Source organism: Syngnathus leptorhynchus, chromosome 22, assembly GCF_054491065.1.
Source record: "Syngnathus leptorhynchus isolate UIUO chromosome 22, UIUO_Slep, whole genome shotgun sequence".
Lineage (NCBI taxonomy): Eukaryota > Metazoa > Chordata > Actinopteri > Syngnathiformes > Syngnathidae > Syngnathus > Syngnathus leptorhynchus.
The window spans coordinates 2405157-2415490 of NC_141216.1; the positions used below are offsets into that span (position 1 = coordinate 2405157).

The 10334-nt window shown below is 43.5% G+C and overlaps 2 protein-coding genes across 3 annotated transcripts; one reads left to right on the forward strand and one right to left on the reverse strand.

Moving 5' to 3' along the window:
• The first annotated feature begins 36 nt into the window (after window positions 1-36).
• rbp4 (retinol binding protein 4, plasma) lies at window positions 37-1957 on the forward strand. The gene is made up of 6 exons (XM_085902964.1): window positions 37-89; window positions 223-331; window positions 405-541; window positions 614-720; window positions 1077-1289; window positions 1365-1957. The coding sequence occupies exons 2-6, from the start codon at window positions 230-232 to the stop codon at window positions 1385-1387; spliced, it is 582 nt and encodes a 193-aa protein (XP_085759090.1). The 5' UTR covers window positions 37-89; window positions 223-229; the 3' UTR covers window positions 1388-1957.
• A 221-nt stretch (window positions 1958-2178) lies between these two features.
• cep55l (centrosomal protein 55 like) lies at window positions 2179-7508 on the reverse strand. 2 transcript variants are annotated; one of them, XM_085902960.1, is made up of 11 exons: window positions 7184-7508; window positions 6534-6743; window positions 6309-6416; window positions 6043-6198; window positions 5077-5130; window positions 4723-5010; window positions 4442-4635; window positions 4205-4328; window positions 4034-4105; window positions 3221-3346; window positions 2179-3108 (listed from the first exon to the last, which is right to left on the reverse strand). In XM_085902960.1, exons 2-11 carry the CDS (start codon window positions 6720-6722, stop codon window positions 2905-2907), a joined length of 1515 nt encoding a protein of 504 aa, XP_085759086.1. In that variant the 5' UTR covers window positions 6723-6743; window positions 7184-7508; the 3' UTR covers window positions 2179-2904. The 2 variants fall into 2 exon arrangements, with proteins under 2 accessions (XP_085759086.1, XP_085759087.1); XM_085902961.1 differs by lacking the exon at window positions 7184-7508 and adding an exon at window positions 6928-7171.
• Window positions 7509-10334: the final 2826 nt, after the last annotated feature.

Here is a 10334-nt window from a genome sequence, read left to right on the forward strand (position 1 = left end):
TCCGGGAGTTGTTACGCAACTGCGGCCGACAGTATAAAAGCCCCTCGGCGCGACCGGTCAGTGGGAGCTGACTTCTCTTTGCTAACAAGGTTGGTATTGATCACATCTCTGCGCTCTTGTCTTAACTGGACCCTGGATGCAAATGATTGGCACTTTTGAACTGACGCAATTACTGAAATGTCACAAAGCTAAATCGTCTTTCACCTCGGGGCCTCCGCACAGAACCGGAATGCTGTGGTACGTGGTGTGCCTGTGTTTCCTGACCCTGGCCTGGGCGCAGGACTGCCAGGTGGCCAACATTCAGGTCGTTCAGAATTTCGACAGGAACCGGGTGAGTTTTAGTCTTTTTTTTTTCTTTCTTAGTTGTGCCCCAGACTAAGTCCAGGTTGGTCTTTTGCCCAAAGTACGCAGGAAAGTGGTACGCCGTGGCAAAGAAGGACCCGGAAGGTTTGTTCCTCATCGACAACATCGAGGCCGAGTTTATCGTGGCGGAGGATGGCACCATGACCGCCACCGCTAGAGGCAGAGTTGTCATTCTCAAGTGAGTTGACTTTTGTATATCTTAAACTTTGTCGCCACGACAACATCCAACGTGTCTTTGTTGGCGTCCTAGCAATTGGGAGATGTGCGCCGACATGGTCGCCACTTTCGAGGAAACTGCCCAACCTGCTAAATTCAGGATGAAGTATTGGGGAGTGGCAGCCTACCTGCAGTCTGGAAGTAAGTCTTGGGACCTGGACTAGGAAATCATTCCAAAAAGCCAATGCATGACTTGAACGTGTACTTTACACGATCATTTCATTTCCGTGAAACCCGATGCCAGAACGATTATTCAATCAAAAAGCTGATAAGGAGACCCAATCTAAGCGGGTCTACCCACTCACACAGTCGGACTATCAGATTCAATTTGGGGACTTTTGGACCTTGGCGACGACCCCACTCGGGTCAAGGTTATCCTAACCGCCAGCGACTTAGCTACAATGATGCGGGTTATGGACTTCAACCGTTACCGACTAATCATTCACCAAAAATATTTTGCTGGCTTCCGAGCCTGACGCCGGTTCTTTGCCTTCCAGATGACGACCACTGGGTCATCGACACAGATTACGACAACTACGCCATCCACTATTCCTGCAGATTGCTGGATGCGGACGGTACTTGTCTGGACAGCTACTCTTTCATATTCTCCAGACACATCACGGGCCTGAGGCAACAGGACATACAAGCGGCCACCCAGAAGAAGACTGAGCTGTGCCTGCTGGGCAAATACAGACGCGTCATGCACACAGGTGAGTCGACGGCAACTGTGGTGGCTTTTAAACATTCGCCGTGTCTGAGAATTCTCTTCTGTCTTTGCTCTGTAGGCTTTTGCTACGGCAGTAGTTGATCTATTCCCACTCAGGGACTTTCTTATTGAAGCACCCGCGAGAGGGATTGAACACTCCCTCCCCACCCTCGACTTGGAGTGTTTAAACAGAAGACAGACTTTTTTTTTTTTTTTTCAAAACAAACCAGCAAATGTCACAAGTACGGCGTTTACTAAAACCCGATGTTCCCAGATGTCTTTAAATATTACCCTTCTGTCGCTTCTTCTCATCACGTATAGATGCAAAGTCGCTCTATGGCATCAGCCGGGAAGTACTTCAGAGAAAGCCAATGTTACAAAATGTCTTCATATATAATAATAGTTTGTATTTGATGTGAGGCTGAGCTCTCAGCAGGAGCGCACCTCTGGAGGAGTCTACCTACCATGTTTACAAGAGAGAGAAAAAAAAAAAGAAACAGGCTTAAAAAAAAAAAATCACTGGCAATACTTTTACACTTTTGTCTCCTTGTGCACTAATAGACCTCGTTAATAACACGAATAAATTAAGTCACGGGCTCGGCATCATTACGGCACGATGGTTTTATTTGACGTACTTGATAGAGTTTTGTGAAATAAATCATTCATACTGTCGGCTCATTCACTTTTTATTGTGCTGAAATATTTATTCAAGTTGCAAGGTGCAAATAAGAAATTCATGCCTTTGGACCAGATTGAAAAGTTTGCGTTTGAATCTTTCATTGCGGCGAGCGGCTCGACTCGACGGAGTCGGTGCCAGCTACTCGGTAATTGGACAAAGCATCATAGCGGGTCACTATGGAAACAGGTCAGAGAAAAACAACCGACTCACAAGGTTTAAATATAATTGGAAGGAGTGTATTTTTATCAGAAAATCCACAGAGATCTTATCAAGTTGCCTCACACCATTATTATACAGTACAATAAGAGAAATGAACACAATTACACGTAATAAACCCAACAAAATGAGAATATAAAGTTTAAAAATAGTCACAATGCCGAGGGGGCAGAAACCGAGACGCCTTTCTCTTGTCCGAGCCGACTAATCTGCTGCCTTAAATAGTTTAGCGCGAGGAATTAACTCAATGCAATCTCGCTGCAGTCTCGAGGGGCTGCAGGCAGACATGTAAAGTCAAGGTGGAGATTGAAAAAGGCGGATGGAAAAATAAAAACGGCAGAATGCTAAGAAGGCTGCAATGTCACCACCTGCCTGCTTGAGAAAAATGATCTATTGAAATTCCAAAATCACACTAACGGAAAGAAAAAATTAAACACTGGCGTTGCACCTGCTGAACAACACAGCTATTTAAAAACGACTGCAGGCAAGGTGTTGCCGAAATATGTTTTGTTCCATGATGATACAAAAAGATCATAATTGCGCTTCGCTTCGAAAGCTTCCATCCCGTGATGGTTTAAAAAGAATAAAATAGGATTATAACTTGAAAAAGTAGCTTACTGAAAAACCACCCCAAAAAATAAATATGACAAAACGCAAGCACAAGTCACTAAGAGCTTTGATGAATAAAAATCAAGTATGGAGAAAACACACAGGTGTCAGCACGTCACGCCAAGCAGAAGTCGATGTGGGCCAGAAGCTCCCGGTGGCGGCTGGTGGGGTAGTGAGCCCGGCAGCGGGGGCACTCCAGGAAGCTCTCGTCCAGAAGGCCGCCCGCTTTGGACGGCGAGCGCGGCTCGTCCAGGCTGAGGCGCTGCACGTCCAGACGATCGTAAGAGCTGGGCTCCGAGAAACGGCTGTTGGGCTGCTTCTGCAAGGACAATGGACACGAGATGTTCAACAGCCAGAAAAGAGCCGCCAAGTTGTATTCTGTTTGATGATATATTTGGGCGATAAAGGTCACTCCCTGAAAAGATACTTACAGCCGACTCCAGTTTGGTGATCTGATCGCGGGCCTTGCGGAGCTCCTTGAGGACTTTGTGAAGCTGATGCTGAACGCTCTGACGGTCCAGTTTCTCGTTCTCAAAATCTTTGACGGACAGCTGGATCTTCGAGGCGGAACAGATGAGAAGCCTTCGTAACTGTCGGCTAAAAAATGCTAACCGAAATGTACGGAGATGACGTTGCCTCCACAGTTTTTGGGGTGTTGATAGCTTCCTCCAAACACAAGTGGACATGGTTTTTTTGGAAACAAATTCTGAACCCCTTCCTGGTCCCTGATCCACAGAAGTCAACTGACAAACTTGTGACTCCGGAAAACAGCGTTGCGTTGACCTTTCACCCCATAAATATTTGTATTGGAGTTGTAGCATAAAACAAAATGTTATCTTTTTTTTTTTTTTTTTTTTTGGGTGAGGCTGAGAGATGTGGCCGCAACCGCTCCAAAAAAAAAAAGGAAAAAAAAAAGAAAAACCTCGCAAGTCACGCTTTCTTTGTCACGGGAGGATTGTTGATAATTTACAACATGGAACCAGGGACAGCTGATTATTATTTTTCCACATCAAGTCGTTTAACATTCTCTTCAATTATGTACAGTTACTATAATTCTTAGTAATTCTTGTATTATTTTTAACAACGCTCAGGATTCCATTAGAATTTTTTTTTTAGCGGTGTTTTTTTTATCTGATATTTTGCATTTTTTTTATCATATTTATTGTTAGGGGGAATTGTGATGGCCGACTAAATAAGAACTGATAGTGTGTCTTCATAAGTGTCTCGGTTTGTTGCAGTGTCACCTGCTGCTCCAGCGCCGCGATCCTCCTCTGCTCCTCATTTTGGCTCAGCAGAGACTTTTGCAGCAGGTTGACCTGTCAAGTTGAGATTTTTTGTTTGAGCGAAAACATTTTTTTTTATATTGTGCCAATTCGTGAGTCTCAAATGGCTCGCGTATGAGAGTATTAAATTACTTGGAGCAGAAGTTCGGCAGATCTCTTGCGCTCCTCCTCCAGTCTGAGGTCCAGGCTCTCCATTTCGGCTCTCATCCTGTCCGCGCGCTCCGAGGACACCTGCCTCTCCTCAGAAACGGCAGTCCTGTGTGGAACAACAAATTCACCGTATACACTTGATGATGTCACAATCTCTGATTGTGTTACGAAAAGGCGCTCTGTAGCATACACTGAAAAACGTCTGAGTTTTGCTTCTACCTGCTGCTGAGCCGCTCCGTGTGCATCTGCAGCCTTGCGTCCTCAAGTTCTTTGGCCCTCTCTTTGTATTTCCTCTGCAGGGACGACAGCTCGTCACATTTGTGGTCGTAACGCCGCTGCAGCGCGCTCATCTCCTCCTGCAGCTGGGTAAGGCGCTCGGTCTGACGCTGCAGCTCGGCGTGACTTTTGACGCCCTGTGTGGGCCCGCCAGAAGTTGTTAGAATGAGCTGCACATATAAAAAAAAAAAACAACAAAAAAAAAACCCCACAACAATATGCACCTGCTCCTTCTGCGTGAGCAGCTCCTGCTGGGTTCTGGCCAGCTCATCTTTCTGCTGGTCCAGTTGTTTCTGCGAGGCCAATAAGGACTGCTCGTAGCGGCTCTTGAGTTGCGCTTCCTTTTCCGAGCAGTCGGAAATAGCCTCGTGCGTGGTACGAGTAGAAGTCGAGTCCTGCTGCTTTGCCTGGCTCAGCTGTTGCTCCAGCTCGTGCGTGCGAGCGAGGACCGACTGGACGAAGACCTCCCGCTGTTGGTCGTACACCAGCCACTGCTGGTTTTTCTCCAGGGCCTGTCGGAGACAATTGCGGGTTGTACTTTGGAGCACATCGCTAGTCAACAACTTGGGGGTACTCACATCTCGCAGCTGATCCTGTACCAAGGCAAAGTCTGCAGAGGAGGCCTGTCCATTCTGAAACCACAGAGAAAATAAAAGATCAACAATATTTATGTGCAACACAATTTAAATGGACTAATTTTGTTTATATTATGGCACTGTTAACATTTGAAATGAACATACAGTGGTCCGTATTTGCAATCATGCTTTTTTCTACCTTTTGTGAAGTTTGAAAATGTTTGTCTCTTTACTTTTCTTTTTTTAAATTAAGTTTTTCTCCGAAGGTGGTGTTGTGCTGTTTAAATCAGTCAAGAAAGCACAAACTTTCTGCCTATTTATAGCCAGACAAAAAAAATCAAAAATCAAAGAGAAACACAACAAAGTATAGACACTAGAGGGGTTTTGGTGTAGCTCCCCGCTGGGCTGCGGCAATGTTGATGTTTTGACAAACACATACTTGCAGGGCTGAAAAGGGCAAACAGTCCCACCTAGTGGTCAGAGCTATAAGTGCGGTTGACAATATTCCTCATTTCTATTGACAAATATCCTACAAGTTCGTTTTCTGTCTGTATCAAATTATAAAATGCTTTTTTTCCCAGAACTTACTGATATTCAGTTTGACAAATAATAAATAATCATTGGCCACTGTCACATAGAAAATAATGCATTTTATTTACGTACTCAACTACAATTGTTAGCAGGTATTTACAGTATGTAAGAGTAATAAAAATGTCTTGGGTGATTTAGCGATCTTTCATGAATATTCACTCGCATGGGGGAATAAATAAACCTTTTTTCTCTTTTAGAACCAGTGAGCATAATTAAGATATCAATTCTCCGCTGGGTGAACCACTGCCTGATTAGTCATCAAAATTGAATTTGTCCTAATCTAAACTAATCTTCATGCAATTAACTGAAAAATACCATTAGGGGAAAAACATTCCGATAACCCCAAAAAGGATTCCTAATGTTGAATGATCAACATACCACCGCTTGCGTCTCCAGAGATTGACAGCGGGCGGAAACCGTGGCCAGCTTGTTTTTCAGGTTCTCCGTTTCCTGAGACAGAGTCTGCACGTGTAGGTCCCTCTGCTCGACATCCTTGCTTCGCTGGTCCAGCTGGGACTGCAGCGCCGCCACCACCTACAGTACATTTCACAGACTCCATGAAAGATCTGTTGTATTGGGCTACGATTATACAAAAAGATATGCATGGTGAAATTTTTACAAGAAAAAAAAAACAAAAAACATGCCTCTCCCCCTTTCGCTACCAGCTGCTGCCTCACAGTTTCCAACTCTTGTTCCTTGACGAGCAACTGTTGATTGTTCCTCTCGCGAAGGGTCTCCAGTGAAACAATCCTCTGCAAGACAGCAACACACAGCACACAAGGGAGATTGAAGCAGTCAATCATAGCAGACCACTGAGTGAAACTTGCTGATTGCTCAGACGTCCCCCCCCCCACACGTCCTGTCCTCACTTCCAACAGCTTGCTTTTGTCCGCGTCAGGCGACTTGATGTGTCGCTTGGCCAACTCGTCAATCTTCCTCCTGAGATGCGCGTTCTCCTTCTTGACTCGCTCTATCTCTGCCTCAGCTTTGGAAGCAGAGCTGCTGGATTTGAAGCCCAGTTTGGCAACAATGCTGTCCTTTGCCCCCTTTGATGTCATGGTGGCTCAGGAGTTGGACAACTATGAGAGGATATGTGGTTTGTTCAGTCTTCACACACTCTGACTGAATTTAAAGCAGACTATTAACATTGCAAAGGCTTTGTTTGACAGTAATTAAGCTAGCAGATATATTTAAGACAACACTACATATTTTTTAACATGTCTTTAGGTTGTGAAAATTAATTTATAGCATGTTCTCACTCACTCATTTGGCTATTACACATCCAGCAAGTGCTGTATTGCTATTTTATTTCTTTCAAAAGCAAAATAAACATGTTAGCCAAAACTAAGCATTGGCGGGACGCCCTGATGAGGCGGAGAGACGCCTGGCGTTAGACAACACCCTAACGTTTCCGTTTTAACGTAATACAAATAAAACGCTCGCTTTGCACCTTAAAATTAATAATATAACTATTACTGCCTTTATTGGAAAAAAAAACTCAACACACAAATATACTCACGGACGAGTAGAAGAGTTTGTTGGTATCTTTGTTTGGCACTTCCTCAAACGACTTACACTTCCTGCAGTTTGAATCAGAGCGCCGTAACGCCACTTCCGCAAGGACGGCAGGGTGCGCTTGTTTTGGTATTCAAATTGACGCCGCCCGGTGCTGCCGATGAATAAAACAACGGTTCTGCATTTCATCTGACCATATTACATTTTAAGCATTTGGAAACGTCTGTCGGATAATGTGATTTGTTCTCAAAATGCAAGTATTGCGTCTAAATTAGTTTTAATATTGTCAAACACCGTTGCGAGTCAACAGCACCGGACTGACGGTTACATCTAATGTAGCGCGCACACGTTAGGGACTATTTCCTGTCTTTTAAAAAAATATATTATTATTGTTGTCACGTATAAAATGACAATTATGGCTTTGCTCATAATGAAATACAAAATTCAAACGGGAACAAAATATAATTAAATCAAATGCAATATAAAATCAAATTAACTCGGGCTTTTCACATAGCTTGTTTTTGTCAATTATACAAACGAGATAAGTTTTTTTCTGCGATTAATCAAAACAATGACCTTGTTGTAAACAGAAACCGAAACATTATCAGCCTTGTAGTAGCTGCAATAGATTGCCGACCGTGCAGGACACTGCAAGGGAGGAGAACAACACGGGACTATTTTTCTCCCTTTAATTTGGATCGTCTATTTTTGATGAATTTGTGGGAGGAAACAGTCTGTGCAACGCATTCCAATAATGCTTAAACTTAAAATGGCAAAGGCTGACCATTGCATCCCTGTGGGAGGGGAACTAAATCACGAATGTAAAATAATGCATGCAAGTGGGGTGATGTTGGCACTTGGGGGATGCAGATCAATTCCAATGTAAAGATTTTTTTTTTTAACCCTCACTGAAATAGTAGCCTGAGGAAAACGCACAAGCACAAGGCAGCGGCAAGTTTGCGGCCTCATTAAGGCAAGAATAAGTTGCATCCACAATATTCATTATAGCGCATGGAAGAAGGCATATCTGTCGAACAAATCATCATTATCCACCTGTGAGGGATGCATTCTTTCGGTGGAGTTCATAGTAAAACAAAAAGCCAGCCTGAGCAGTATGAAGGCAGAATATATATCAACAGGCTCACTTGTCTGAGGTGGAAAAGAGTCTTTCTGGTTCAGAGAATTTTTACTTTCAATTTCAGTGTATTTCCTTTTTTTGCGCTTCACTGTTCTGGGATTCAGATTTCATGGCATCGCCTTAGTTTTCAAAGCTACACTCCAAAAGCCATAATAGTTTTTTGTTTTTCCACAATGATTCACCTTATTTCACCCACTGCGGGCTGTGGAATTGAACACGCGAAAACTCTTGATTTATTGATGCACGCTTTGTTTGACTCTGTTGACTTGCAATGTTTTTTTTTTAACAAGGCAATTTTGCCATAGTTAGCAGCATTGCTGAAGGCGTAATGCAAATGTGAGAATGTGTTTTTAAAAATAAGTTAGCCCCCCGTCAAATGTCAAATCGTGAAAACTCCTCGCGTAGAGTTGATTAAAGGTACAGCAGCGACACAACAGCACGACAAGTCACACGTCACCGCTCTGAATTTAGAAGGCAACCTGTAAAAGTGACTAGAAACCAACGAGACGGGATGACATTCTGGGGATTTTTTTTATTTTCACCATCTGTTTCTTGGTGATTCACTAATTTGGCAGAATCTGAGCCTCCTAACGAAAGCTGGCGGCTAATTTGTGTGTGTGTGTGTGTGTCTTGGCTGGTGGATTAATCTCATGGTGAGTTGTATCAGCATCATCGCCGAAAACGGCTCCACCGCTTGGCCTTGTTCCCATCATGGTTGACCTTTGGACGCCCACTAGCAATTTTTAGTCTGGCGGCTTGGCGATGGGGTCACGTCCTTAAAAAAAAACTCCTCCCAAAGATTCCCAAACTGTGGCAATATTTGCAATATTATCTTTGCAATAAAAAATAAAAAATAGTTGCCAACTTCTGCATTCGCTCAAAGTTACTAATCATGGCTAATTGTAATAACTCAATTTGGGGTTATGTTCCAAACCTCGGCGTGCTGCCAGCTTGTATCTTGATCTCGAATTTTACAAAACAATATAGACGGCACTTCATCCACCCGCGAGACATGTTTACACGCAAATTTTTTATTTGCTAACCTTCAGTGCAGCAAATGAAGCGCACTTTATGTAGTGTTTCAGCAGGTACTAGGCCAGCGTTGTAAAACAAAAGTCTTAACACAATCATAACCTTGTCAACCTCTGACACGTTTCAGATTGATTTTTTTGCCACGGATCCAAATGTTGCAGATGATTACGTGCCGTCCTCAGACACAAAGAGCGAGCGACACTTTGCGGCGATAAATCACTGATGCAGTCTTCTCTGCATGACCGAGCAACCAAATCGGATCTTGACTTTTTATGACTCGGTACCGGCGACGGTCATAGCTGGCGGCGGCTGGGCCCATTCCCCTTATGAAAGCAATATCTCAGGAGCAGCTGAGAGGGGATTTCATTACATCTGGCACAAACTTCCACTTAGACTCCCCATTCAAAGGTCACTGCCACTCTGATATCAAAATACATATATATATTTTTTTTTACCATACGTAATTCCAAATGGAGCTGGCGCGTAATGTCAGCACATGACCTACTGTATATACTCCATTGCTTCAAAAATGGCAGATGGAAAATTGTGAACTTTGCTGTTCAAACTATCTATTTTTGTGTTCTTTCTTGTGGCATGAAAGAATGGGGAGGAAAACGGAAGCTTCTGTGACAGCTACTACTCATTTGTTTATTGACGACAGAGAGGAAAGATGTGGCCTTGACTATGCAGCACAATAATGAGACCGTCTTTCTGATTGGTCCTCCAACACGCTTTGCTGACACACTTTGCACATCATTAAATGTTTACGATGGCAAATCGGCAACTTTTAATGCGGGGGTGGGTTGTAAAGGAAAAAGCGGCGTGGTTAGGTTTACAACACTGATGTTATCTTATGATAAAAAAGTACAAAACAATTAAGGCCTGCAAAGTTTGCTCAATGGCAGCCATGTTTCACTCGTTCTGACTGCAGTTAAAATCTTCACAGATGCAAATAGCTAACATATTTAAATTTTCAACTTATAGC

Excerpts from the sequence above, each read along its gene's own strand:
- cep55l (XM_085902960.1), bottom strand. The coding sequence starts at position 6,722 with ATGACATCAAAGGGGGCAAAGGACAGCATTGTTGCCAAACTGGGCTTC. Across the intron at positions 6,199-6,308 it reads TGGTAGCGAAAGGGGGAGAG|GTGGTGGCGGCGCTGCAGTC; the intron begins GCATGTTTTTTG and ends AATGTACTGTAG. Across the intron at positions 5,131-6,042 it reads CTCTGGAGACGCAAGCGGTG|AATGGACAGGCCTCCTCTGC; the intron begins GTATGTTGATCA and ends CTGTGGTTTCAG.
- rbp4 (XM_085902964.1), top strand. The coding sequence starts at position 230 with ATGCTGTGGTACGTGGTGTGCCTGTGTTTCCTGACCCTGGCCTGGGCG. Across the intron at positions 332-404 it reads AGAATTTCGACAGGAACCGG|TACGCAGGAAAGTGGTACGC; the intron begins GTGAGTTTTAGT and ends TTTTGCCCAAAG. Across the intron at positions 542-613 it reads GGCAGAGTTGTCATTCTCAA|CAATTGGGAGATGTGCGCCG; the intron begins GTGAGTTGACTT and ends TTGGCGTCCTAG.